The 24,578-nt window shown below is 47.9% G+C and overlaps 1 protein-coding gene across 1 annotated transcript in view; it reads right to left on the bottom strand.

The window, feature by feature from the left end:
* Window positions 1–24,578, bottom strand: part of LOC130382383 (latent-transforming growth factor beta-binding protein 2-like) — an 88,477-nt gene that overhangs the window by 35,444 nt on the left and 28,455 nt on the right. The window contains exons 5-9 of the mRNA XM_056590096.1: window positions 23,479–23,670; window positions 16,877–17,074; window positions 14,486–14,832; window positions 12,137–12,239; window positions 4,411–4,485 (exon numbers count right to left, since the gene is read on the bottom strand). Of these exons, the coding sequence (XP_056446071.1) occupies window positions 4,411–4,485; window positions 12,137–12,239; window positions 14,486–14,832; window positions 16,877–17,074; window positions 23,479–23,670 (915 nt within the window). The remainder of the gene's footprint in view (window positions 1–4,410; window positions 4,486–12,136; window positions 12,240–14,485; window positions 14,833–16,876; window positions 17,075–23,478; window positions 23,671–24,578) is intronic.

Here is a 24,578-nt window from a genome sequence, read left to right as displayed (position 1 = left end):
GTGTTTTACTGTATCTAAGAGACCAATAAAATGATAAAACCCCTGGCAAACGCAGCTTGGGTTCCACAAGGTGCAATTCAACATTACATCTTGGCGTTTTTAATCGTTCTTATTTTCCTTTCCTCTTTCTCTTTACATTGTATGCATGTTGCATCATCGCCAACAGGGTTGACATGTGACCCAAATACGTAGGGATCTTCCTGTGTCCTGGGCTGACAGGGAGTGAAACAAAGGCATGTAGGACAAAATGCCAGCGCCCCCTGCAGCGGTTGTTAAAACATGGCATCTCATTGAGGCTGCACATTGTATGAAATGACCGTGCTCGGTCGATGACATGACCAAGACAGGCAAAAAGATCACACAGTACCGATTGTCAAAACATTGCAATGATTCAGGCGTACACAGAGAAAAAAGGACCATGTTTTAGATTAGGATCATTTTCCTTTTTCTGTTTTGGAGTGGCTTGGTCCTTAATGCGGCCAATATCACGGTGTCTTCGGGTTACGTCAAGGAACGGAGACCCCAAAGTCTTTTTCCCTTCCTTTAGTGAAAGCCATGTGGCGCAGAGAGGCGCGGTGCTGACTGGCGCTTGGCTCACTTTGAGTTCCTCAAACGGCCATTCCCTGAGTCTCCAAAAGGATCTGAGCTAGGTAGCGTGCCGCCAGCGGGCCATGCCATCCTGCATACCTCAGCGTCACGCCGTCGAACACTGCGTCGCAACAAAAAAAAATTGCTTTAACTCAATGTTAAATGGAGAGAAAATCATTAGGAAAGGTTCCCGTTAGTCTGACGACTGGAACCTGACAGCCTGCCACCACAGATTTTCCCAATTCCAATTAATCTGGTCTTGTTTTGTTGTTTTGCTTCCTGCTGGAAAAAGTGAGACTATGAGGGGAGGGGAATGTGCCTGATAAATACTTAAGCAATGCTTCTTTCTCCCTTTCTTCCCCGCTCATTATCCAGTTTTTCCTTTTATCTGTTTGTCTTTGTGTGTGTGTGTGTGTGTGTGTGTGTGTGTGTGTGTGTGTGTGTGTGTGTGTGTGTGTGTGTGTGTGTGTGTGTGTGTGTGTGTGTGTGTGTGTGTGTGTGTGTGTGTGTGTGTGTGTGGTTGTTTGTCTGCATGTGTGTGTATGTATGTATGTATGTATGTATGTATGTATGTATGTATGTATGCATGCGTGCATGCGTGTATGTATACGTGTATGCCTGTATGCATGTATTTATGTACGGGTGTAGAAGTAATACATGCATGTGTGTATATATCCAATCTGTTTGTGTGTAAGTGTGTATGATTGTGTGTGTGTGTGTGTGTGTGTGTGTGTGTGTGTGTGTGTGTGTGTGTGTGTGTGTGTGTGTGTGTGTGTGTGTGTGTGTGTGTGTGTGTGTGTGTGTGTGTGTGTGTGTGTGAGAGAGAGCAATCTCTACACTGTATACATTTCGAAGATTTAAATTGTTAGTTTTAGTGTTAGCGGGGGTTTGGAAGGTTACAGATGGCCATCTCATGACCCAGCCACTTGCCATATTGTTAGTGACACTATAAACACTCCCTAGTTCCCCTTACCAGAAACAAATATGTCACGTCTGTCTGTTCTCTGCATATATAACAATGGGGCAGGTTTTCACAGAGATGAGGGAGACGGCAGCGCTGTCTGTGAGCCCTTGAACTAGCTCTTCCTTGGGCGGCTGTCTGTGGGGAGCCAGGGTCAGAGTTGGCCTCAGCCTTCATCACATGGGGTCCCTTAATCCGCGCTCCGCTCCAGTCCCAGATTAGTGCTATTGTTACAGTCTGCTGGTGGGTTTGAAGGGATTGGAACTGACTTCCATGACGACCAGTCATGACCAGCACTAATCTCAACACCTACCTCTGCTTTATGCTCGGTTGCTCGCTCTCGGTCTCACCGCCTGTTGTTAGACGGAGATGGAGGGCAGAGCCGTCTACATGCAGATTTTCCTGGTGGTATGTTATGTTCTTAGCTGTCACTTCGTCGCATTCAGTGCTCCGTTACGTCTTGCCTACTTCAGCCAATTTTTCTGCTTGTTCCTAAGATGACCCTCACTATTCTTAAATACATTGAGGGAAATCAGCAGGAATGTTTCAGTTGAATAATGGGTATTTTGCTCTTTGAGTGCTACAACACAAATTCAGTGAATAAAATGACACGTTTTACATCAGTCTTACAAATCATGATGAAAAATGGATCCACCGCGAGACTGCTTATCGTAACTGATCCCGATCACATTCTGGCCAAAGCTACAATTAATGGACGGAGGCCTGTTTCTCACTGACCTTAAACTTGATCTTTACTTATTATATTTGGAAAAACATCCATGCATTATCACGGTGGAGAAAGAGCCTGACCTAGACTGCCGCTCTACAGAGTATTTAAGATAAACTTTCTTCAGCAGCTTTTCAAAGCTGAACCTTAGCAGCCGATCGACAGTTTTAAACCGACAGCTGTAGGCAGTCTCGTGCACTTCAATTGGTCAAACATGGCATTAACACGGCCAGGGTTAAGTGTGTGACTCCCCACAAAGGCAAATAGTGCTAGGAATGTAGGTGCTCACAAAACATTTAATAAACCATTTGGGTCCCTTCATTTAAGAATCGTCCAACACTTGGTGGCTTTGCTTTGTTGATTTGGTATCTCAAGGGCACTCTTCAGAGCTGTTTACCAAAAAATCTGAAATGAATCTGAGTCTGAAATCAGAATGCATGTGGAACAAGGAGGTGACATCTTCAGTCGGTTAGGACTTCAGAGACTAAAGATGGCTGACATTGAAAGCAAGTGTGAATCATGTCTATTTCTAGAGTCAAACACACAAACCGGGATAGGAGACAAGTCCTAGCACGTTCCAGTAAACGTTGTACAAGCAGCCCGGGGCGAGGAGCCACGCATCATTCTGGAGACACTCCTGATAAAAATGACGGAATCCCAGAAGAACCTAAGGTTTCTAGCTGCTTGGCAGTCCTTCTGAGGGGCCAAATTAAAACTATTTCTTGGGGAGAACTGAGAAGCAGCAGAAAAAGAGGAGAAGACTTTGATGCATGGCAGTAAATATTGTGGGTAACTGTCAACTTTGCTTTGGGGATTTTCATGAAACAAGCAACGGATAGAGCATCTTGAAGCGATTATAAAATATGACTTTGAATAAAATAAATTACTGGGCTTGTTGGCAGGACATTCTTGACACCGTTGCGGAAAATGGTTGATGTGTTCTTGGGCAAAAGCAGTTTTTTCCCTTATATACATATACAGAAAAATAAACGTTAGAAAGTGAAACATTAAACTGTAAATCTCGAGAAAGCAGCAGATCAATTGTACCGTACGTACCACTAAGACCTAACGCAAGACAAAGCAATCTGTTGGTTGGAGTGAGGGTCAGTGAGGAGGTCCCAACTGAACATCATGCTGTTAAGTACGTTTTCATTCATTGGATAAAAAAATCATGTACTTCTTGGGAACCATAGTGAGCACCCGATCCCCCTTTTCGTTTACGATCCTATATATAGATAATGTGCTAACACAAGTGCTGTTGAACCCCGTTAAGAGACGAGGCGATATATCATGGCCGCTTGGGCCGTTACTCACAACACATGTTTATACGGGTGTGAAGAAAGAGCAGATAACAAATGCATTGTTTCAGTTGCCTCAGAACGAATGGCTATTCAGTATGAACACTGTGGGTGGCTACGTATTCATCAACTTGGAACATTCTTACAACAGACTGTGAAATATTGTGAGAAAGCAACCAGGGATGAAAACCTTATTTGTATAATCGGGTTTGCCTGCGTTAGATGGACGAGCCTTAGGAACACGCTTCTTGTTGGACAGTGTTGGTTCGGTAACACATTGATTGGAAAAACATTACGAAACCACAACAAAGGGCTGAAGATAATCAGGGTATTGTGTGCCTTTCCCCCTGAACCTACCAATTAGAACAGTCACCCCAGGGGCTTATCGGAGGCTGAACTTTGACCTTTGACAGACCTGGGCGGGTGTACCCTTGGCCTGATTCCCATAGGCCTTGTCATACAGTGAGGAACCGTTTGGCATTTTTGCAAGAACCTTTTGTCAGCCTCATAGCACAATTGCTTAAGTGCAAATTTGGAATGTAGAAAGCACTCTGATTGGCTTAGGACATAGCCAATGAGGCTAAGTGAATCAGCAATATTAGGAGAGTAGAGTTAGGTTGGATATTACAATTTGGCCGAAATATGAATATTGTGACCGATAAGCCAATAATAGTCATATTATGCCATGAGTCAATTATGCCATCAGGATAGCGATTTAGATGTATAGGTTTAGATTTGAATGTTTGTTTGTGCCAGAAGTGTTATTGTTCCTGGACCTCTGATTTGATCTTGGGCAAAAGTGTTTTGGTGGAGCTTCAAAAAAGTCCATTGCTTACCTTGACAATGGGTTGCGTTCATCCGTTTGTAACCTTTCGGACATTCCACCTGTCCGTTTGCGATCACCGCGTATGCTGCAAAATAAAAATAAAAGCGAAAATGTCGGAAAGAATTAAAAGAACAATAATACAACATTTAAAAAAGAATGTCTCTCCAATGAGTCAGAATGGGAGAGCTTTGTGGTCACAGCGGAGGGGAAAGAGAAGTTCCAGAAGAGATCCTATCACTTACAGATGTGAGGGGACCCCCAGATGGATCCCTGGGGGACCCCAGAGTGAATTGGTGTAAATGGATCCCCATCAGGCAACTTTACAGTAACACTAACAGCACATGTCATTTATAATCCTAAAACCCATACATCCCACCAGCCCAGGGGAGCTGCAGTGAAAGGCTATCTTAAATATCTCTTAGGAAGCACTTGACCTTCGCTACGGAGCAAGCCCACACCCCAACTACGGAGACCAATATAAGCACTCTGGCAGGAGCAATCAGGGCTTAATGTATGGCGAGCGTGGTGCAATAGTAAAACCTCTTCTGAATGTACCGAAGTATTAAAAGACATAGGATAGGACGTGTCCTCCTGGGTCCTTTGAATGTCCCGCCAACCCACAGTCGTAAATGAAACTCAGGTGTCCCCACTCGTCCGAAGGGACCATGAAACACGGTGCGTTATAACTCAGTCGACCCCCTGCCGAGAGAGGTTAACTCCGTTTAATACAAGGGGAGGAGGAAGACGAGGTCAATGTGACTATCATGAGGGGGGTTGGGACACTGTGCACATGGAAATGGAGTGTGTGTGTGTGTGTGTATTTGTGTGTGTGTGTCAGTGTGTGTGTGTGTGTGTGTGTGTGTGTGTTGGTATATGTGTATGTGTTTGTGTGTGTGTGTGCGTCTGTGAGTGAGTGAGTTTTAGAAGGCTGCGGTCAGAAAAAGCAATATTAAAACATCATCACACTCGTTAAAAGCCTATGATAAATCCACGGTGCGATCAAGCGTCGTATCAAACCTAACCTGCTGTTTTACGATGCTTTGCTTTGTGATCACTGAGATTCATCTCAGCTCGTCATAACTATCCCATTTCTACAGTACATCCATTAATTTCTTTAAGAACAAAACAGTGAACGCCGTTTGAACTCCTCGCCAGAACCGACATAGAAGGAGGGGAAAAAAGAGTTGAACAAATAAAGAAACACAATTTAAAAAGCTGTTAAAGCATTACCAGCAAAGATAACACAAAAACCACAGCACACTTTAGACCGTCCTCTTCCTCTTTCAGAGTACGGGCTAAACTCTGCTGCGGTTTACCCCACCACATTAATATGTTGTCTTTCCCCCCCTAAGTGATTGACAGGGAGCTCTGCCTTGATGCGGCCAGTCTGGACGGCAGGGCCGAGCTACGACCAGAAAGAGGTCCGGACTCAAGTGTTCTCACGCGGGTCGCTCCACCTTAAGACACCGCCGGGGAACCGAGGGAGGGACCCCCCCCCCACCCTGACATCTCTAGCCCCGATCTAGCCTCTTGTGTCATTAGACACTAGCAGCAATAGCACGCAGGCACAAAGACCTTCCAGTGCTCCGGATTTTGTTTGAAGATCCCTCTTAGCGTTTGTTTTCATTCTCCCGTTCCTACAGGGGCCACTCGCTGAGGAATGGAGGGCCCGGATGATGTTGGGTTGGAGGTTACTGTGGCAGCTGCCAATTAGGGGGTTTCTGGGGGCCCGCGTTTATAAACAGGGGTGAGGTACCTCTGTAGGTGCCAGCGTCAATGTTGGACGATAAAGACGGATCTGGATTGATTCAACCGATTGTTGGATTGACCAACAATCGGATAAGCTGTGGACCAGACATTGTGGCGGTTTCCAAGCCACCCGCACATTTGTAACAAATAACAGAGTAGCATGATGTAATTAGCAATAATTAGGATGATAATCTGAGTGAAATGATTCACCGGTCGAGGCATTAGAAGTGACCTACAGTGATACTGATTCATCCTTTTTTCTTTGGCTGACTTTCTGGTGTCAGAGTAATCTTCCAATGTCCAATTACTCCAATACACTCACTCTCTCTCACACACACACACACTCACACACACACACCAAACACAGAGGATGGCGCATCCTGTGAATCAGTGTCCTGAGTTATATTTTGTTCCTGCTGTGACCCAGTGGACCAGCAAGGTACCAAATGTTTGACAGAGCAAAACTGAATCAGATGAGAAGGTGGGCTCCCCTTTCATGCAGCAAGCAAGACTCTAGGGGAAGGTAGGGTTGTGTGTGTATGCGTGTGTGCGTGCGTGCGTGCGTGCGTGCGTGCGTGCGTGCGTGCGTGCGTGCGTGTGTGTGTGTGTGTGTGTGTGTGTTTGTACGTGTGTCTGTGTGTATGTGTATGTGTATGTGTGTGTGTGTGTGTGTGTGTGTGTGTGTGTGTGCGTTTGTACGTGTGTCTGTGTGTGTGTGTATGTGTATGTGTATGTGTGTGTGCTGGGAAGGGAGGGTTGGAGGTGACAGGGTGGGAATGTTGTTTCGGGGGGCCGGATAATCGTGTCAAAGTGACGCCCCTCCCGGCCCCGACTCCCAGCTTTTCCGCCTCCTCTGCGCTCCCCCACTAATCCCACTGGCAAGGCTCCCTGGTAATGAGCTGTTGGGGTGGGGTCCACGCCCTCCCATGGCGGGGGGATCAGGGCAAGTCCGGCCTGCGGGACGGCAGGGTGCACATGCCATGGGATACCTGGTGGGAGTGCGGAGGGGAGGGAGAGTCGGGGAAGGGGGTGTCTGAGGAGACGCAGGTCCGTCAGTGACGCCCGGATGAACTGATTCAACACAACAATACTAAGCAGTCCTGGCCTGGCCTGGTCATTGGATTTCATGCCGAAGTTACGTTTCAAGTTATACAAAATTAAATTGTTCTTCTTGAGGGCTAACGTCTTTGGCAGATGTTTGTGCACAATTACAAGATTCCCACAACTGCGCAACTCACTGCTGCTGTTACCAAGGCAGTGGTACCACGCAAGAGTAGCCTCAGGCACCTATTACTGCTCCCCTTGGTAACATAGAGCATAGAGCTGGCCTCTATCCACACAGAACCCAGGCTCCTAATGGTTGATTATCCATTTAGGACCATTCACCGGCCATACTTTGTCCCCCCCCCCCCCCTGCACCACCCACTCATTTATTGACCCTCATAAGCTAGGGGGATTGTGCAGGCTGTTTGCCACTGTTAAATAATATTAGCTTGGACCTCCTCAGTCGAGGAAAAAACAAAATCCACATTTCCTGGAACTCCATGGTTGGCAGCGCAGTCTCAAATCTGAATCAACATCCATTCATTCCCTTTTCTGATACCATAGTCAACGCTGCTCTGAGGCATTACTAGGGGGTAGTGGACTGAAAAGGAAGCTTATGCAAATCAACGACAAAAAAGGAAAGAGTGAAGGACAAGGCCTGGGAGATTGGTACATCTAGTCAATTGGGTTACTCTGCTGGACAGAAAAAGAAACTTTCATTTGCGATTTAACACAATTATTCCTCTCAGGGCCACACAGTCCGGAGGTTTTCCTCTAAAGCCTGTTAAGGGTCCTTGGTTGGGCCTATCAATCACAGGCTGATCACACCACTGGGGCTCCCATGGGATCTACATAGTGGGCCGTCGGAGTCCGGGACGTACCCCCGTAGACGGCTTGGAGAACCTGAGAAAGTTCACAAGAAGCGGATGAGGAGGGAGATTCAAGATTCCCCACCATTTTCCCATCGGAGACCACCCATCAAAAGCTAATATTTACTTTCTTAATTTCTTTCTTCTTGACAAATGTGGCTCCCAGAAATGGCTTCAGGGCAAACTGGTTGAGTCCAAATTAAATTAAAGTACAATTACTTTAATCAATCAGGATGTTTTGACTCTCAAAGATGACACATCCATCACTTCCATCTTTATGCCAATGGTTGATTGGATCAAAACAACCCAAGTGGTTTGTTTGATCCAATCAAATGATCAACTATTGGCGCTTGTGTCGGAATTTTTGGCATTTATCAAACTAGCATGGTTTATACCACATGGGCATATCAATACTGTGGCCATGCCAACCAACCAACAACTGAACCAGATGAGAAACACACATGGTCTTATATCAACGTTCTCCTGCTGAAACAAGTATACACAACATCACATCCATGCACGAGTACCATGCCACGCCAAAGGGAGGTTTCGTTCATCGGTGCCAAAGACCCTGAAGGGGTCTGCAAGATGGACCATCCATCTGTAATGGTTGTCAGGGTGCTTGACCTTATTCATACTAGGGAAGGGAAGTACGAAGGGAGGAACATTTGGGAAGGAAAGGACGGGCCAAATGGGAAAGTAAAATTGACTGGAAAATACCTTTGACAAAAACTTTTTGTTTTGTTGCAGTAACTTGTAACTTCAGCAAGCTGTTGATGCCAATCTAAACAGGATTAAGGACACATTCAAAACAGATCCACATTCTTAGATAATCACCCGTTTTCTCTGAAATAGTCATCACAGCAGCTGGCGCCAAAGAAGGACATGCCATGTTACAGAGCACATAAAAATGCAATAAGTATGTATCTTATTAGTCAACACACAATTCAGCTACATTAGCATCCAGGCCGCTGGCCTACTGCCTACTTGCATCATGGGTCAGAGGAACAGGACTTATTACCCAAATCAGTTGGGTCCACCACGGTTTGATTAGCAACTTGCTTGTCCAACTAATAAATTCAATCTTTTGGTTTTGGTGGGATAAAAGAAGTCAGCATTGATGAATCAAAACGCTGTTGCAAATGGTGTGTTAAAATGGTGTACAGTTCCTATCTAATCAACGTGAGTTGCTACAGAATGGAAATCTTGGCAGGGGCAGGCGCATCTGCTCCGACTCTATTCTTCCTGAGATGAGGGCCTTGCATCCCCGTTTCTATCCGGTGCTAACAACAGTACGAACACCTGATTACACTCATAGACAGTAATATCCACAGACACGGGCCCCTGGGTTGAAGGTCAGCTCAAACTTCCCTGGGACGGTGGGGAAATCTGAGGACTATCATAAGCTCCAGCGCTTATGATAGGTAAAGTCTAGACGGCACGCTACACCTAACTAAAGCGATAGAGTGAGACACATTTACACAGTGACACAATGATAATCGCAAGAAGGGAGTAGTAGGTGGGTGTGTGTGTGTGTGGTGGGATCGCCACATGGCACAGCGCTTAATGAAGTGACATCACCGTGACCTCGCCGCCCGATGGAGATGGTGGAGAAGAGGAGGGGTGGCCATGGCGACTCCTATGTGCCAGTTGATTTGGCCAGTCTTACTCTGGCACCTCGGGACGCATTCAGCATTGCAGGGGTGGGTGGGGGAGTCACACGCCTATGGCATTGTTCTCTGTTGTCATCCAACTGTACCAACAGTCTCAGGCGAGCGAGAAGCGGGACATGGCAAGAGGTCCATTTCATGGCTTTGCGGAGTCCCTGTCTTGGCTTCGGGTTTCCCAGTAAGCGCCGGATCATTTTACTGATGGAGATTTACTCTGATATTCCAAGCCAGAGCGATACACGGTGCGTTGCGAGGCGAAGGAACAGTACGCTTCGCATTAGCCGTATGTTGCATCACCAGGGAGACATAAGTTCACTCCTCTCGCACCGTACTTCTTAAGGGACTTGCGGTAAACCGCCTCGTCTTCGACCATGGGTTGCACTTCCTCTCGCATCAGCCATTCGGGGTTTATCTCTGATAGGCGAAGACAGGTTCAACTGCCTTCCCGTCACCTCCTATCAGCAAACATGGCTCAGGGTCTAATAACCTGGGAGTCCAAACGAGGTCCAATGATTTTATTCCCGCCAACCCCTCTCTCTCATCAGAGCCGGCAGGGTGAAGGATTTGACTGCAGTTCTTGGGTTTGATCTGGTTCTCGTTACGGGGCTGGAATGTGCAGCATGCTGGTGATCAGGGCATCGTAAACTAAAGGTCTTTTCCACTGTGGAATGATGGGATGCTTCTTGCTGTCTCAGGCTTTGTTAAAGTGGGCTCGCATCCCTCAGAACAGACACACGCCTACACACACACACACACACACACACACACACACACACACACACACACACAGAAACACAAACGGTCACACATATGCATTTGGGTGCGCACGCATTTCCGTACCCAGGAAAACAAACCAGCAAACAAACAAATACCAGTTTAGAACTGGCGCCAACTGGCAAAAAGGTTTTCTAAAGTATAATGAAATCACGAGGATGGAAGGGGTTCATCAGAAGTATGCTTCGTTTCCGTGGTCTGAACCCAATTCTCAGCAGGACACGCGGCTCTCCCGGGGCTCGCAGCTCTGTCCGAGAACAGAGCCACAGCCGATGAATTGTGGTCACACTGGCATTCTTCTCAGATTCAATAAAAGAGGGTGCCAAAGGACTCCTGAAGCACTAATGCGTGTTCCCAGTTAACACTGTGTTTTGCAACCAGTCATCAAACTGACCAATGTATGCGTCTCATCCAAGAACACACACTTGCCTTTCATGACATCATTATCACATGCTCAACAAGAGCGACGGCAGCCCCTTATAAAAACAAGCGTGACCTTGCTTCCCACATGGAAAATAAGCATGGGATGGAGCAACAGAGTGAACAGAGCCATTGTTCAGTTCCTTTTATGTCGGTCGCTGCATATTGCCTGTGTCAAGTGAATGGAGCATTTAAGAAAGTGAAGATCCACTCTAAGGATGTAGGTCAACGTTCTTTACGATAGGAATCCAAAGGTGTTCCTCGTGAAAGCTCTTTCAGGAAGCTATGAGGCCAGAAGAGGGAAAATATGTGACCTTTCTTATTTTTGTATTCTTCATTCCGCCCATTCATTCCATTCCAGGCTGTGTGCGATCTGAAACCTGGGCCAAATCAGCGCCCAAAACAACTAAAAGAGATGGATATATCACTCCCTCTGTCTTCTTCCTTCCTGAAGATTCAAAGCAAGCGGCGTAGAAGACCATCTGGGAGCCGAAAGAGGGACATAATAGAAGTGTGAATCTGGCACGCGGAGGGAGAGAAGAAAAAAGGGGAGAAAATAATAGACGGACGTCTGTGATAGATGGAGGAGACGGGGAAAGGTGACGTCTGCTTCTGATTAAGTTCTGGTCGGACGTTTGACAAGGAATGGATGAGGAATGACAGGGGGGGGTGCGTGACAGCCCAGTGACAGCTCCAACTGGCAGGCATGCATCGAGTAGGATTAAAAGAATGCTGTGAGAGGACTGCACCTCTCCTCGCGTGCAAAAGTCACTCCTTATGGCGGCTTCTAAAACAAAATCCTGAGGATGCAATAAATGGAAAACAATAAAACCTCAACAACACTGGGGGATAGTCTTAGGTGCACATCCACAATGAGGTTCAGTAGCACCCAGTGAGCCAATGGGTGTACAACGGTGCACATCCCAGACCACAAACATTCCCCAGTGCTAGCCTACTGCTCCTCAAGGCGAAGCCACCCTGTCTGCACCGTGCTCCCTGTGAGGGTAGAATTGTCCCGCTAAAACCTCTGATTCCCTTTTTCCACTGCATTCGTTGTAATAGCTGCTTGGCGAAAACACACCAGACTAAACCGGACCGGGAGAGAATAGAATAGAAAAGGTAAAGTGATGGAAATGAACGTACGCTGCTTGGTCCCGATGGTAAAGAGCAGGTCAGGGAGTTACGATCCAGTGGGATTAAGAGGGCTTACCTGGTGTTTTTGGGCACTTCTGGCACTTGTTAAGACCCCAGGAGGCTCCAACACTTCCACAGCAATCGTCCTGTTTGGTTAGGCCTGGCAAAGGCTTCCCACACTGTAACAACAATGCAATACAAAACACATCTGTGTTAAATCTGGGAATAGCACACTGAGAGGCTTCTCTGAATATGTTCTGCTTGCTAGCATACACGAGGTTGCCTCTGTGCATGTGTGTGTGTGTGTGCGCGCGCGCGCGCGCGCGCGCGCGCGCGCGCGTGCGTGCGCGTGTGCGTGTGCGTGTGTGTGTGTGTGTGTGTGTGTGTGTGTGTGTGTGTGTGTGTGTGTGTGTGTGTGTGTGTGTGTGTGTGTGTGTGTGTGTGTGTGTGTGTGTGTGTATGCATGTCCATATGTGAACGTGAGTTGTGTGTTGTGTGTGTGGATGCGTGCATGTGCATGTTAATCGGCATGTGTGTGTGTGTGTGTGTGTGTGTGTGTGTGTGTGTGTGTGTGTGTGTGTGTGTGTGTGTGTGTGTGTGTGTGTGTGTGTGTGTGTGTGCATGTACACTGTGTGCGTGCATGTATGCTGTGTGTGTGCGGTGGCTGTGCGTGTGTGTGGCATCAAGCACAGGCTTGCGTGCGTCCACCCATTTTAGCTTTGGCAGAGCGGAGAGCTTGTGAGGGTGATTTCTGTCAGGGTGCGTGTGTACCTATCCGCAAGGACACAGTGAACCACCAGACACATCTGAAACCAGTTACTCTGAGGAGGACAGAAACACTGAGCCCGAGGAATAACTTGGCAAGTGTCATTAAGGGGCTTTGATAATTGCGGCGATTCCTATCGATAACGGAGAGTTATGAAACTCAAGAATAGGGCATTTTTCCCGGTGGAACACGAGCAAATATGTGATGATGAATTTGGGCGGTTGCATAGCCACGCCTTGTTTTGATTCGGGCTAAATCGATGGTGTGGCTGAAAAAAACAACAACAACAGCAAACTAACCTTCACCCAGTCGACTGAGGGACACACGGAAATGTGTACTTGAGCATGAGCAGCCTTGTATAATGAATATCGCTGGCTGAGCTCTCCAATGGCTCACTAAGCTGCTAACCCCCTCCCCAGGACTGCTCATCTGACGGAGGGAACGCCTGGAGTCTCGGTTATTGCGACAGCGAGAGAGAGGTTGCGGGACTTCCAAGGGAGGGATGTCTGCCTCCGTGTTTTGGATGTCCTTTGTCGAACTCTCTATCCCCCATTCTTTGATGTTTGTTCTTCTTGATCTTCTCGCTCCTGGGAGAAGTAAGAGAATGGGAATTGTGTTGCGGGTGACCGGGATATCGCTCAACTTCGTGACCGTCTCTCAGCCTACTAAGCTGTCGAGTCTAGAGGGACCTTTTAACAAAACACGTCTCGCAAGGAGCTCCACGGCATTGACGCCGTGCAGACTTCCTCCCCTGCTGTGATGCCGTGGGACAGGCAGCGGGGTCGGTTTCAAGCCCAACCTTCCCCCACTAAACCCCAGCCCTGTCCAGCCCCACCGCCGTTACCCCCTCCGACCCCTCCTGACCCTCAACAGGACTGAGAGAACCACTGGTCTGCAGGGGGATCGTAAATCTTGGCGGGGGGAGGAAATAAATCAGCCCTGGTTCGCGAGGGTCAGCAGCTATAAATGAAGAGGAGGATGACGTTTGCCCCGAATCAAACACCTCTCAGGGTTTCAACTCCACACTGGAACTGGAGAGGCCAGGTGGCTAAGATCTCCTGGTGTTGATAGTGTATCGTGTGTGTGTGTGTGTGTGTGTGTGTGTGTGTGTGTGTGTGTGTGTGTGTGTGTGTGTGTGTGTGTGTGTGTGTGTGTGTGTGTGTGTGTGTGTGTGTGTGTGTGTGTGTGTGTGAGTGCGGGTGTGCGTGTGTGTGTGTGTGTGTGTGGGGGGGGTGTAAGGGTGTGTGTGTGTGTGTGTGTGTGTGTGTGTGTGTGTGTGTGTGTGTGTGTGTGTGTGTGTGTGTGTGTTTAGGGGGCAATCAGTTGCATTGTTAGATAGATTTTCACTTTTGACCTTGACTCTAGTTTGTCATTAGGTGAGACAAACTAGCAAGGAGGTCTGCATGGGGGGAGGGTCGGCAGGATCCTGTGTTTTCTATGCTATGTTATCCAAAGAAGCCAGAGCAACATAAGGACCTGATGTAACCAGGATTGTGTACTGCGGACACAAGCAGATGCTCACAGAGAAAGCGCTGAATAGCTTGGTTGTGTTTTGCTTTGGCAATGCCACAGGAATACTTTGTGAATACATTAAGTGCACACCACTCAAGTACTTTGGCCTGAGCCGAACTGAAAGACATAATTTGCCTTGTGTCATACCTGTCCATCAACAGTCTCCTGGAAGCACCTTCCCACGTATCCATTCTGTCGGTCTGGTGGTCTATAGGCGTTCCCATTGGTTGTTAGTGTTCTTTCGCTGTTCCCGTCGTTTGGTAGTTTTCCATTGGCGTTCTCACTGGTGGGTTTATGATGATGCCCGTTGCCGTTTCCGTGGCCCTTGCCATCCCCGTTCCCGTTCCCGGGCTGGGACCGCTGCTGGACCGAGTGTGCCCCCTCAGGGGCGGTGGGCCTCTGGCCCGGCTTGACCCTCGCCACCTGGTGGACCTGCACCTCCGCCTCCGGGGGGTGCTGGATATGGACATTCACCAGGGATGGATGCATGGAAACTAGAGCAGGGGGAGACCACACACAAAGGGGTTAGAGCAACGGCTTTCGGACCAGGGTCACAGCAGGGGACCCAGTGGGTCCCGGGAAAACCCCACTTGAACGTTTGGGAACCCATGGTTCAAAGAGTTTTGTTTCGTGTTTTGGCGGTTCTAACACGTTGTTTACAACGGCATCACTTTAGGAACCATCAACCAATATTCAACACAATCCACAGAAACGTGACTCCCTCGCTGTGTTCTCAAACGTAAACGGGGAATTCCCTAGAAGGGCGGGCACGAGTGTACAGCAAAAACAAAACATTTATATTCCCTGGTCTGTATCAATTTCGTGACCGAAAACAAAGTTCTCGAGGAGTCGAGGAAATGTTGCAACGCGCAGAATGAACCCAATGGTGGGACAGTAACAAATCTTCAGGGTGTGCCAGGGCCCTTTACAGCATCCTGACTCACACACTCCACCTTTCCCTTGAATTACGACTTCACAGGCAGGAGAAGCCTGTGTTAAGCACCGGGATACAAGGACCCGAGAACCATCAGAAACATGGCCAAGAACTCTACTCCACGTACGATATACAAACAGACCCGGAGGCCCAGGGGGTCCAATTGTGACGTAGGAATATTAAACACATTCCCAGCAACCCATGCAGCCTCTGCTTTGACTTACGGTCACAATGAAACAGTGAGATGGATAAAGACGGATGAATTCAAATAAAAGAGAGATGGAAACGTTTTTCCTTTTTGATTGCTTTGCGGCATTGGCGAGGGCCATTTTCTGACTTTCATAATATCCACCTTGGAAGGCGGGTTCTGTGTGAACAATGTGACAGTTTTCATTTAGTAAGTCATGACATATTTGAACAAGAATAGATCCAGGCACTCTACAGATGGCCCGCAGATTCCGAGCACTGCACAGAAACTAGATTGTTGCACGTCAAGGAATTCACGTGGGTGAGTTTAATAAACCAACGAAGGAAAAGAAGACAGATATAAATAATTAAGGGATATTCAAGAAGGATGGAGTCATCCACCATTGTGTTTGTGAGGCTTAGCACACGCACCACATGTATTGACCACATCCCTGGCCACCTCACTAAATCACTTACTCACAAACACATATTTATAGACTGACAACAATGTCATCTGTTGCACAAGGATGTTCTTCCAAGCGGCAAAGAATTAAACACAGAATTAGCCCGCAGTCGCATGCAAGCCTCCTCTACTCTTCCACTTTGACTACTACGACTTTTACCACTACTAAAACTGGCTTCCTACAAGTAAGGGATGTAATTGAGGGCATTTAGCAGACGCTTTTATCCAAAGCAACTTAAAACGGTTCATAGGCACATTCACGGCGGAGTCAACCACACAAGGTGACAGCCAGCTCGTCGGGAGCAGTTAGGGTGAGGTGTCTTGCTCAGGGACACCTCGACGGGGAAGGGATAACGTACAGGCAGCCGGTGATTAACGTAAACTAAACCCAGACAGGCGAGGCAGCACCCAGATTGCCTGGATCACCCTGAACAAACCGCATGTTAAACAGCTTCTTACTAAAGAGATGAATTGCCACAAACTGTTACAACAAAAGATTTAACTGATTTAAAAAGGGTTTTATTGCTAAAAGAAATCGTCTGTTCGGTTATTGGTTTGGAAATGGCTTCCAAACCTTAATCAAACCAACGGTCTGAAATGCATGGCAGTGGTCCACTATAGCAGACCACTGAATGTCGTATTCCATAAAGCTTTGTAATAAGTGAAATTATGTAATAAAAATACATAAATATAACAGTATAATCATATAATAAAATCGTTTTTTATCAGGTCAAACAGCTGAAATTTAAAATATCTTCTGCAGAGCAAATGTGCGTAGCCAAACAAACATCTGGTTGGCAGTTCTATCACACGGTTGTTCTTACTGTTGGATTTATGGCACAGTGATTTGGAACCCTTAAAAGTCCGTCCTCGTTAAAAGAACGCACACGATCGGAAGCTGGGAACGCTGTTGACCAATCAGAACCAGACAGCGCTACAAATTCCATTGAATCACCTTGCTGATTGGACAGGGGCAGCGTGTACATGGAGTGGGAGTTGGCCCCCGGTTGGTGGACGTCCTTGCGGCCTCCCTGGTGCCTGGTGGGGGGCGGGGCCGGCAGGTGGCAGAACTTCCCCGTGGAGTTGGACGGACACCAACAATGGTCCCTGCCGATGCAGCGGCCCCCGTTCAGACACGAGATCTGACAGAAGACTGCAGAGAGAGAGAGAGAGAGAGAGAGAGAGAGAGAGAGAGAGAGAGAGAGAGAGAGAGAGAGAGAGAGAGAGATTTGAGGTGTGAGGGGGGACAGGGAAATTGTGAGTGTACATTGCTGTCACTTTTAATTGCACTGATTGATGCATGGTTATACACACAGTAATTAATTTGGGTAATTAGCAGCAGGAGGGCCCCACTAACGAGCAGAGCGTGCAGAGGCTGCAAACATTTTTCAATGTGTGCTGTCACCGTTTCTTTTCTTACCCAGTACCACAACACCAGAAGGCTTGTTCTGTCCGTTTTGGGAGTTTATGAAGTATCAACTTTGCCCTCAGGACAAAACTGTGGAACTGGCTCTCACCTCTGTTTCCCTTGACACGTTTTGCCTTAAATTGTACTTGCCTTAAATCACTCTAGAAAAAGCATGCACTACTCCCTAAAGCTCAGGCTAATGACAAGATGTGATGACTCACCCGGTAATTCAATGTAAATAACAAGAATCGAGTGCGTTCCCCCTGTGCCTGCAACACCTGCTTCGCTGCAAGCGAGAGCGAGAAAAATAAACCTGACGTACAACGAAAAGATCACACGAGAAATATCAAAGGAGAAACAACCGTCTCTGCATCTGATAAGAAAACTGAATCCTTGGCGCGCACCGTGATTTATGCCGGGGGGATGGGAAGACAGAGAGAAAGAGAGAGAGTGATAGAGAGAGAAAGGAGACAAGGTAGTGTTGGCCAGATGTTGTTTGAAAGCACACCCTACATTTGCCCTTATCTTTTGACAGGGGTGGTATGTGTGTGTTCACGTGCATGTCTGTGTTTTGTTGATGGGGAGATGGTGGGGGGGGGGGGGGTAGGGGGGCAACACAGCAGCGATACCTGCCTGGCCCTCTTCCCACCAAGCCAATCCACCTGACCCGACCTCACCTAACTCAAAACGAAGCAAACGAAAAATCGATAGAAGCGTATCCAGTGAAACATGACCAGTGTGTGTGTGTGTGTGTGTGTGTGTGTGTGTGTGTGTGTGTGTGTGTGTGTGTGTGTGTGTGTGTGTGTGTGCGTTGATGAATGTGCTCTAGTGCACGTGTAGTAAAGAGACAGAAAAGAAAAACAAGAAGCACGTTTTCATATTTTGGTTTTTCTTCTCTTTCTAGTCTTTCCTTTTTTTCTTCCTTTTCATCAGGAACCGCCCTGCCCAGTAAGATGAAGAGCACATGGCCTGACCTTCAGAGAGATGGAGGGGCCTACATACTGCATGAGATGAAAGGGAAGGCCAGGGGTGCTGGCGGTGACTCGCTGGGTGTTGAACCACCCCGCTTCGCTCGTTGACACAGACAAAGACGGAGACACGGGACGGAAAATTAAACAGATTCACAAGGAATGAATGAAAGGAAAAAATTAAATGGGATTTGATGGCGTGTGGGGAACGGCCCCTTCCTTCTGGCCTAGATTAACCAATGCGGTGTGAAGGAGATAGGATATCTGCTCGGAGTTGGATTATAACGTTGTGATGAAGCAAAATAATCTAAGAAAAACAAGGTCAGAGAGAGAGGGAGAGTAAGAGGTAGATAGATAAAGTTATAGGTAGGGAGGGCGAGAGAGAGAAAGAGAGAGAGAGAGAGAGAGAGAGAGAGAGAGAGAGAGAGAGAGAGAGAGAGAGAGGGAGAGAGAGAGAGAGAGAGAGAGAGAGAGAGAGAGAGAGAGAGAGGTAACGAGAAGGAGGTTGCAAGCGGGGCACAGTGTGAGATAGGGGGCAGAGTGTGGGAGAGACAGGGGAGTGAGGAAGGAGGAGAAGATAGATAGAATGCCACGGAGCGGTGGGTCCAGAGTAGACACACAGGAAGATCTCCCGTGATGAGAGAGGCTGCCTGCAGCAGCAGCTCAGAGGTCCTGTTAATTCCTCCCTGTGGGGGACTCGCGGGCCTGTGCTCAACTGCCCCGCGTTGGGAGCCCCTCAGACAGGGCCGCCGCAGCCCGCTGCCAGGCCCCCACCGGCCCCCCACCGCGCCCTACTGTACAGCTACCTCCTGGGCCCCCGTCCCTCGGTGCCTGTCTGGAGGTCTGCCTCGCAGTGAGGACCCACTGGATGGTTCGGGTTACACACACACTCACACACACACACACATGCGGACACACACACACACACACAAACACACACAAACGTGCTGACACACAAACACACACACTCGCAGACACACACACACACACACACACAAACATGCTGACACACACACACACACACACACACACACACACACACACACACACACACACACACACACACACACACACACACACACACACACACACACACACACACACACACACACACACAGACATACGAACATGCTGACACAGTCATACATACTCTTGTCCAATCAATCTCACAGGGATAAAAGCGCTTCTTAATCCATTTTTATCCGGCAGAGGGGACATATGCAGAAAGGCTAAATTGTGAAATCGGCCACCCAACAGTGGGTCCAAAACCATCATGTGTGTCATACCTTACGCACTTCATGCTACCAGGAAGAGTAGACTGAATTCAGTGCTCTGTGACCAGCTTTGTTTATCTGGAGACAACGTGCAGATATTCTTTCCACCGTAGATTAATCAAAGAGTACGAAGAGTAGATCCGATATCATTTCACCAAGTATTAACAGCCCTACACACACACAATGACACAGAAACATCACAGCTGCCCTTACACTCGCAAACAAAAACCAAAAAAGCATGCATTCACATATTAGGTGTATGTACACAGCTGCGCATACACACACTCACACACACACACACACACAAAAAAAAACAATCATACACATGCTAGGCAAGTAAAGCAGGCAACAGCATGCTTTAGCAGTCTACATTAAGCCATAAAGGGATACTCCGAGAGATGTGGTGTGGTGTTTGCCTGTTCTGAATCTGCCCGTCTTCCCCAGATTCAGCCCCGTTGTGTAATTCCAGACTCATCATTGTGCGTGCAGAAGGGGAGTTTGCTGTGTTAGCATTTGCCATCTATTAGCAGCGTCCATTGGCTTGCATAGCTACAGTAGCAGGGGAATACAGTTTAATTACGTCTTCGAAGATTTCAAATGTGTTCTGAATAGTCGCTTATTGAAAACAAGTGCCAGTTACAACACAACATAACACAACAACATAGTCACATGGAAAATCTGGCACTATTTTCGGGGCCTGTGATTACAACTCATGGGAAATCTATGGAAAGTTATTAAAAGTGTCTTTCCCTCCGAGCTAGGCTACTGTACCTCTGAAAATCTATGAGAGCGGTTAGTGGAAAGCAAATTTCCATCCCTGCAATCACTCCTTACGCACACACAATGATGAGTTTGTCATTGAACAACTCATATTGTTAGCCTCATAGCATTATTGCTATTTTAAGGTAATGTATAGAGCGTCAAAAAAGCCTAAGTGACTTAGGCAAATATTGATTATGGAATATAAAAAGGCCTCTTATTGGCTTAGGATACAGCCAATGAGGCACAGTGAATCAGTAGCGTTAGGAGAGTAGAGATGGGTTAGATATCACATTTTGGCTAAAATATGAATTGGGCAATTATGCTAAGAGCATAACGATATGAAACTGGTAGGGGTGTAACAATTCACGTATTTGTACAGAACCGTCACGGTACAGGCACTTCTGGGTGGTTACAGAGGTGGACCACGGTGCGTAAATGTGGCGTACCTAGCGTTAATATGGCAAATTTAGAGGGTTGTTTTGCGATGAGGAATTTAAAACTTGAAGTCGTAATTCTCCCCGGAACGTTTAGCCAAAGTATACTACTCCGATTCCGTAATCCGACTCCGTAACTACGGCGACCCCTCGAGCATATGCAGTTCTCTGTCGGGATGTCGGATACGCAATGCAATTCGCCGCCTGATTGATCTTATATGTTGACTACAAACCATGTAAGTAGTGTTGTAAATAATCTTCCAAAGCTTTTCTTATTTGGTGTTTTATTGGTCCTTAATGTGCAAACTAAATAAGGAGCAAAGTCAAACCGGAGAACTGACTCCGGAATCACAGCCCTTGCCGTCTCCGTTGCGTCGACGGATAGTTGAAGGAGACATATTATACCACCAGGTGTGAGTGTGATTAGCCTTACAAGCTGTTTTGAAAATCTGCCCCATATGACATCACTAGTGGGCTAATCACACTCACACCTGGTGGTATAGTATGTCTCCTTTAAAAAATATTGGATGCGCACGTAAGCTACGGAGAGGGTCTCCGACAGGCTCTCCGGCTACAGAGAGTGCTCTCCGTGTCTACGTACAGCACTTTAACATGCACACGCATTTGAAAAGGCACCATCAAGGTGTTACTATCATCGTTAATGTGAAAAAAAACAAGCTGTGCAAACCCAGCTCACGACATTTCAACAACCCCTGTCTGGGAATTCAGAAATGCAAACGCCATAACCAAGTCTATTGTTGTTTTCATTGCTGCTGATCTACGTCCATTCTCCGTTGTTGACAAACAAGCATTCTTTTTAAATTTTCCCCTTAACAATGAACCGTACCGTCCTGTACCGTACAAAACCGAGGTACGTACCGAGCCTTGACTTTTGCGTACCGTTACAACCCTAGAAACTGGGTAAGATAAGAAGTCTGCAGATATCTCAGCGTATCCCTTTAACACATGCCTTGCCCAAAGGGTCACTGGTCATTTTGACCGGGAGAGGGAGGGGGGGGGGCGGGTTTCAAGAGTGAACCAACTGCACAGGAGGAGGTGAATGTGCCAGGAATGTAATCTCATGGAGGAGCTGTTCCAGGATGCTGAAGTGTTTGGAGTACTGTCGGCGCGTTCCAAAAAGCCATTAATGGGCGTATAAATCTTCAACAACAAGCTGTTTATATATTCATAACTCAGCCGGGTCCTCCCTGAAGAGGCTGGGCATGTGGGGGGCGGGGGCCTTGCCCACGTGATCCCTGGTGTCCACACGTTGTGTTGCACGTGTGTGAGTGTTGTGTGTAATAGCCCTGCACTTGTGTGTGAGGTTGTGTGTTTGAATATGAGCTCATGGGAGTGTGTGTGTGTCTCTGTGTGCAGGTGTATATGAGTACACCCAATCACCTCTGGGCTGCCAGCAGTAATTATTACAGGATCCCCCACCCACCCAGCCACCCCTCCCCATCCTACATACTGTCCCACCACCACACACACCCCACTTTGCTGACCCTACACCACCCACCCCACCCTACATACTGCGCACCACAACCCACTCCCCCTACGCTGACCCTATTCCACCCACTCCCCCCTATACACTGACCCACTCCCATGTGAGCGTGGAGAAAAGCTGCCCGGATAAATGGCAGGTTTAAGGTAATCCCAGCCAAACCCTGTTCATACTGCTACTCTTTCTCCCGCTCCCCTCGCTCCATTCCTGCTCTCCAAGGGAGAGTGTTCAATAGCAGCCGACGAGGCCCTGGCGTGAGGTGGAGACCACAAAGAGCCAGGGCTAAGTGCTCAGAGCCTGAGACTACCAATACACACACACACACACACACACACACACACACACACACACACACACACACACACACACACACACACACACACACACACACACACACACACACACACACACACATATGTGGGTGTGTGCTTCTCTGTGTGTGTGTCTTTGAGAGTGTGACTGTGCGTTTATGTGCAGTGGGATTCAACTCCATTTTGGACAAGCAGCTTTTAATCTGCTATTTTTCTCCTTTTCTCCCTAACTCTCAATCCCTCTCCCTCACTCTCTCTTTGTCTCTCTCTCTCATACATATATATATATATATGGCATATATCTCTTGCTCTCTCTCACTCCCTCTTCCTCTCTCTCTCTCTCGGAGCTCACCTCGTAAAGAAGGGAAGGATTAAGATAAACAGAGGGACACGAAGTGAAGTAAAAAGACGACAAAACAAACATAACTCCGAGAACACACACGCAGAGAGGGATAGGCACGAGGAAGGGGACAGAAAGAGGGGTAAAGAGTGTCAGGGAGAGTGAGGAAGAGAGAGATAGGGAGCAAGAGAATGGGAGAGGAAGAGAGGAAGAGGGAGAGTGAGGAAGAGAGAGATAGGTAGCAAGAGAGTGGGAGAGGAAGAGAGGAAGAGAGAGTCAAACAAAGATTTGAGAGAGAAAGAAAGAGAGGACGAGAGAGAGTAAAACAAAAGTGAGACAGAAACTTAAAGAAATAGATTGAGATAAACAGGTAGAATGGTTCAACGAAAAGCTACACAGACAGAAGGATTAAGCATGAGAGGAGGGAGGTTTCACCCCTGGCTGGGGCCAAAGACCAACGTACAGGTGTGTTCTTTCTGTGAGATTAGAAACAAAAATACTGCAAAAAGACAGACGCACACAAGACAGAGTTCCGAGGTAACCGTTGACAACTCACAGAGTCTGAATCCCTGCTTCTCGGACTGCTGCTGCCTCTGCTGCTGCTGTCGCTGGTGGTTCTCGCTGTACACCGTGGTGGTGTCGCCCTTCTCGCAGCTGTTGTGGCAGCGGCCGCCGCTGCACACCCGGCGGCACAGCATGGGCGTGAAGACGATCTTGATGCGGTCCAGGCTGGACGTCAGGTTGGCCCCTGGGAAGCACAAGCACACGCACACCCGGGTGAGCAGGAGACGGAGCAGCGTCCGGCAGGAGAGGAGCTGCATCTTGGAGGTCCTCGCTGTGACATGCACTCTGGTGCCGGCCCAGGAGGGAAGGTTTATACCGGAGTGCTCCCGAGAGAGAGAGGGGGGAAAGAGAGAGCGAGCAGGGCGCGTGTGTGCGTGCCTGCCAGCGCCTCGGCAGTGGCATGCGGGGGGAGTGAGGATGTGCCATCGGAGGCCAACGGTGGAGGGGAACGGAGGGAAAGAGAGGGGAGGGAGAGAGGGAGAGAAGAGTGTTATGAGGCTTCGGGACGGCCTCCAAAGCCTTTATCTCAGGGATAAGGTGTTTCTGGATCTGTGTGTATGCAACGGCAGACTGAGGGAGCGGCGCTTGCAAAGTCTGCATGTGTAATGGTGGGAATGTGTTCAACAGCCGTTGGCCTCGTGGAAGACTTGGAAAGTGGGGAGAGCAGATGGTGGCGTCTGGTGTATCATACAGGAAGGGGAAGGACGAAGCTCCGAAAAAGAAGGCAATGAGATTAGGAAGGACCGGGTATCGTTTTGGGGATGTTGTGTTTGATGACGCCCAGTGGTCATAGTGGATCTACATAGTGGATGACGAGGTGACGGAGAAGATACTAAAAGGCGTGTACCTGGTACAGATATGACTCTCACATGCACTGGACTGCCTTTGTTGTATCCATAGACACTCAACACACACAGCCTTTGACAAACTCTCAACCAGGCCCACATATAATCTATCTTCCTCTTCTCTCTCTGTCTCACTCTCACACAAAGAAAACAGAGAGTGGGAGAGAGAGAGAGGTAGAGAGTGTGAGAGAGAGAGGGAGAGAGAGAGGGGGGGACGGGACTCAAAAGCCAAAAAGTAGAGCAAGAA

The sequence above is a fragment of the Gadus chalcogrammus genome, chromosome 5 (assembly GCF_026213295.1).
Source record: "Gadus chalcogrammus isolate NIFS_2021 chromosome 5, NIFS_Gcha_1.0, whole genome shotgun sequence".
Lineage (NCBI taxonomy): Eukaryota > Metazoa > Chordata > Actinopteri > Gadiformes > Gadidae > Gadus > Gadus chalcogrammus.
Note: the sequence above shows the minus strand (reverse complement) of the source record. Positions and strands in the feature narration are given on the sequence as shown.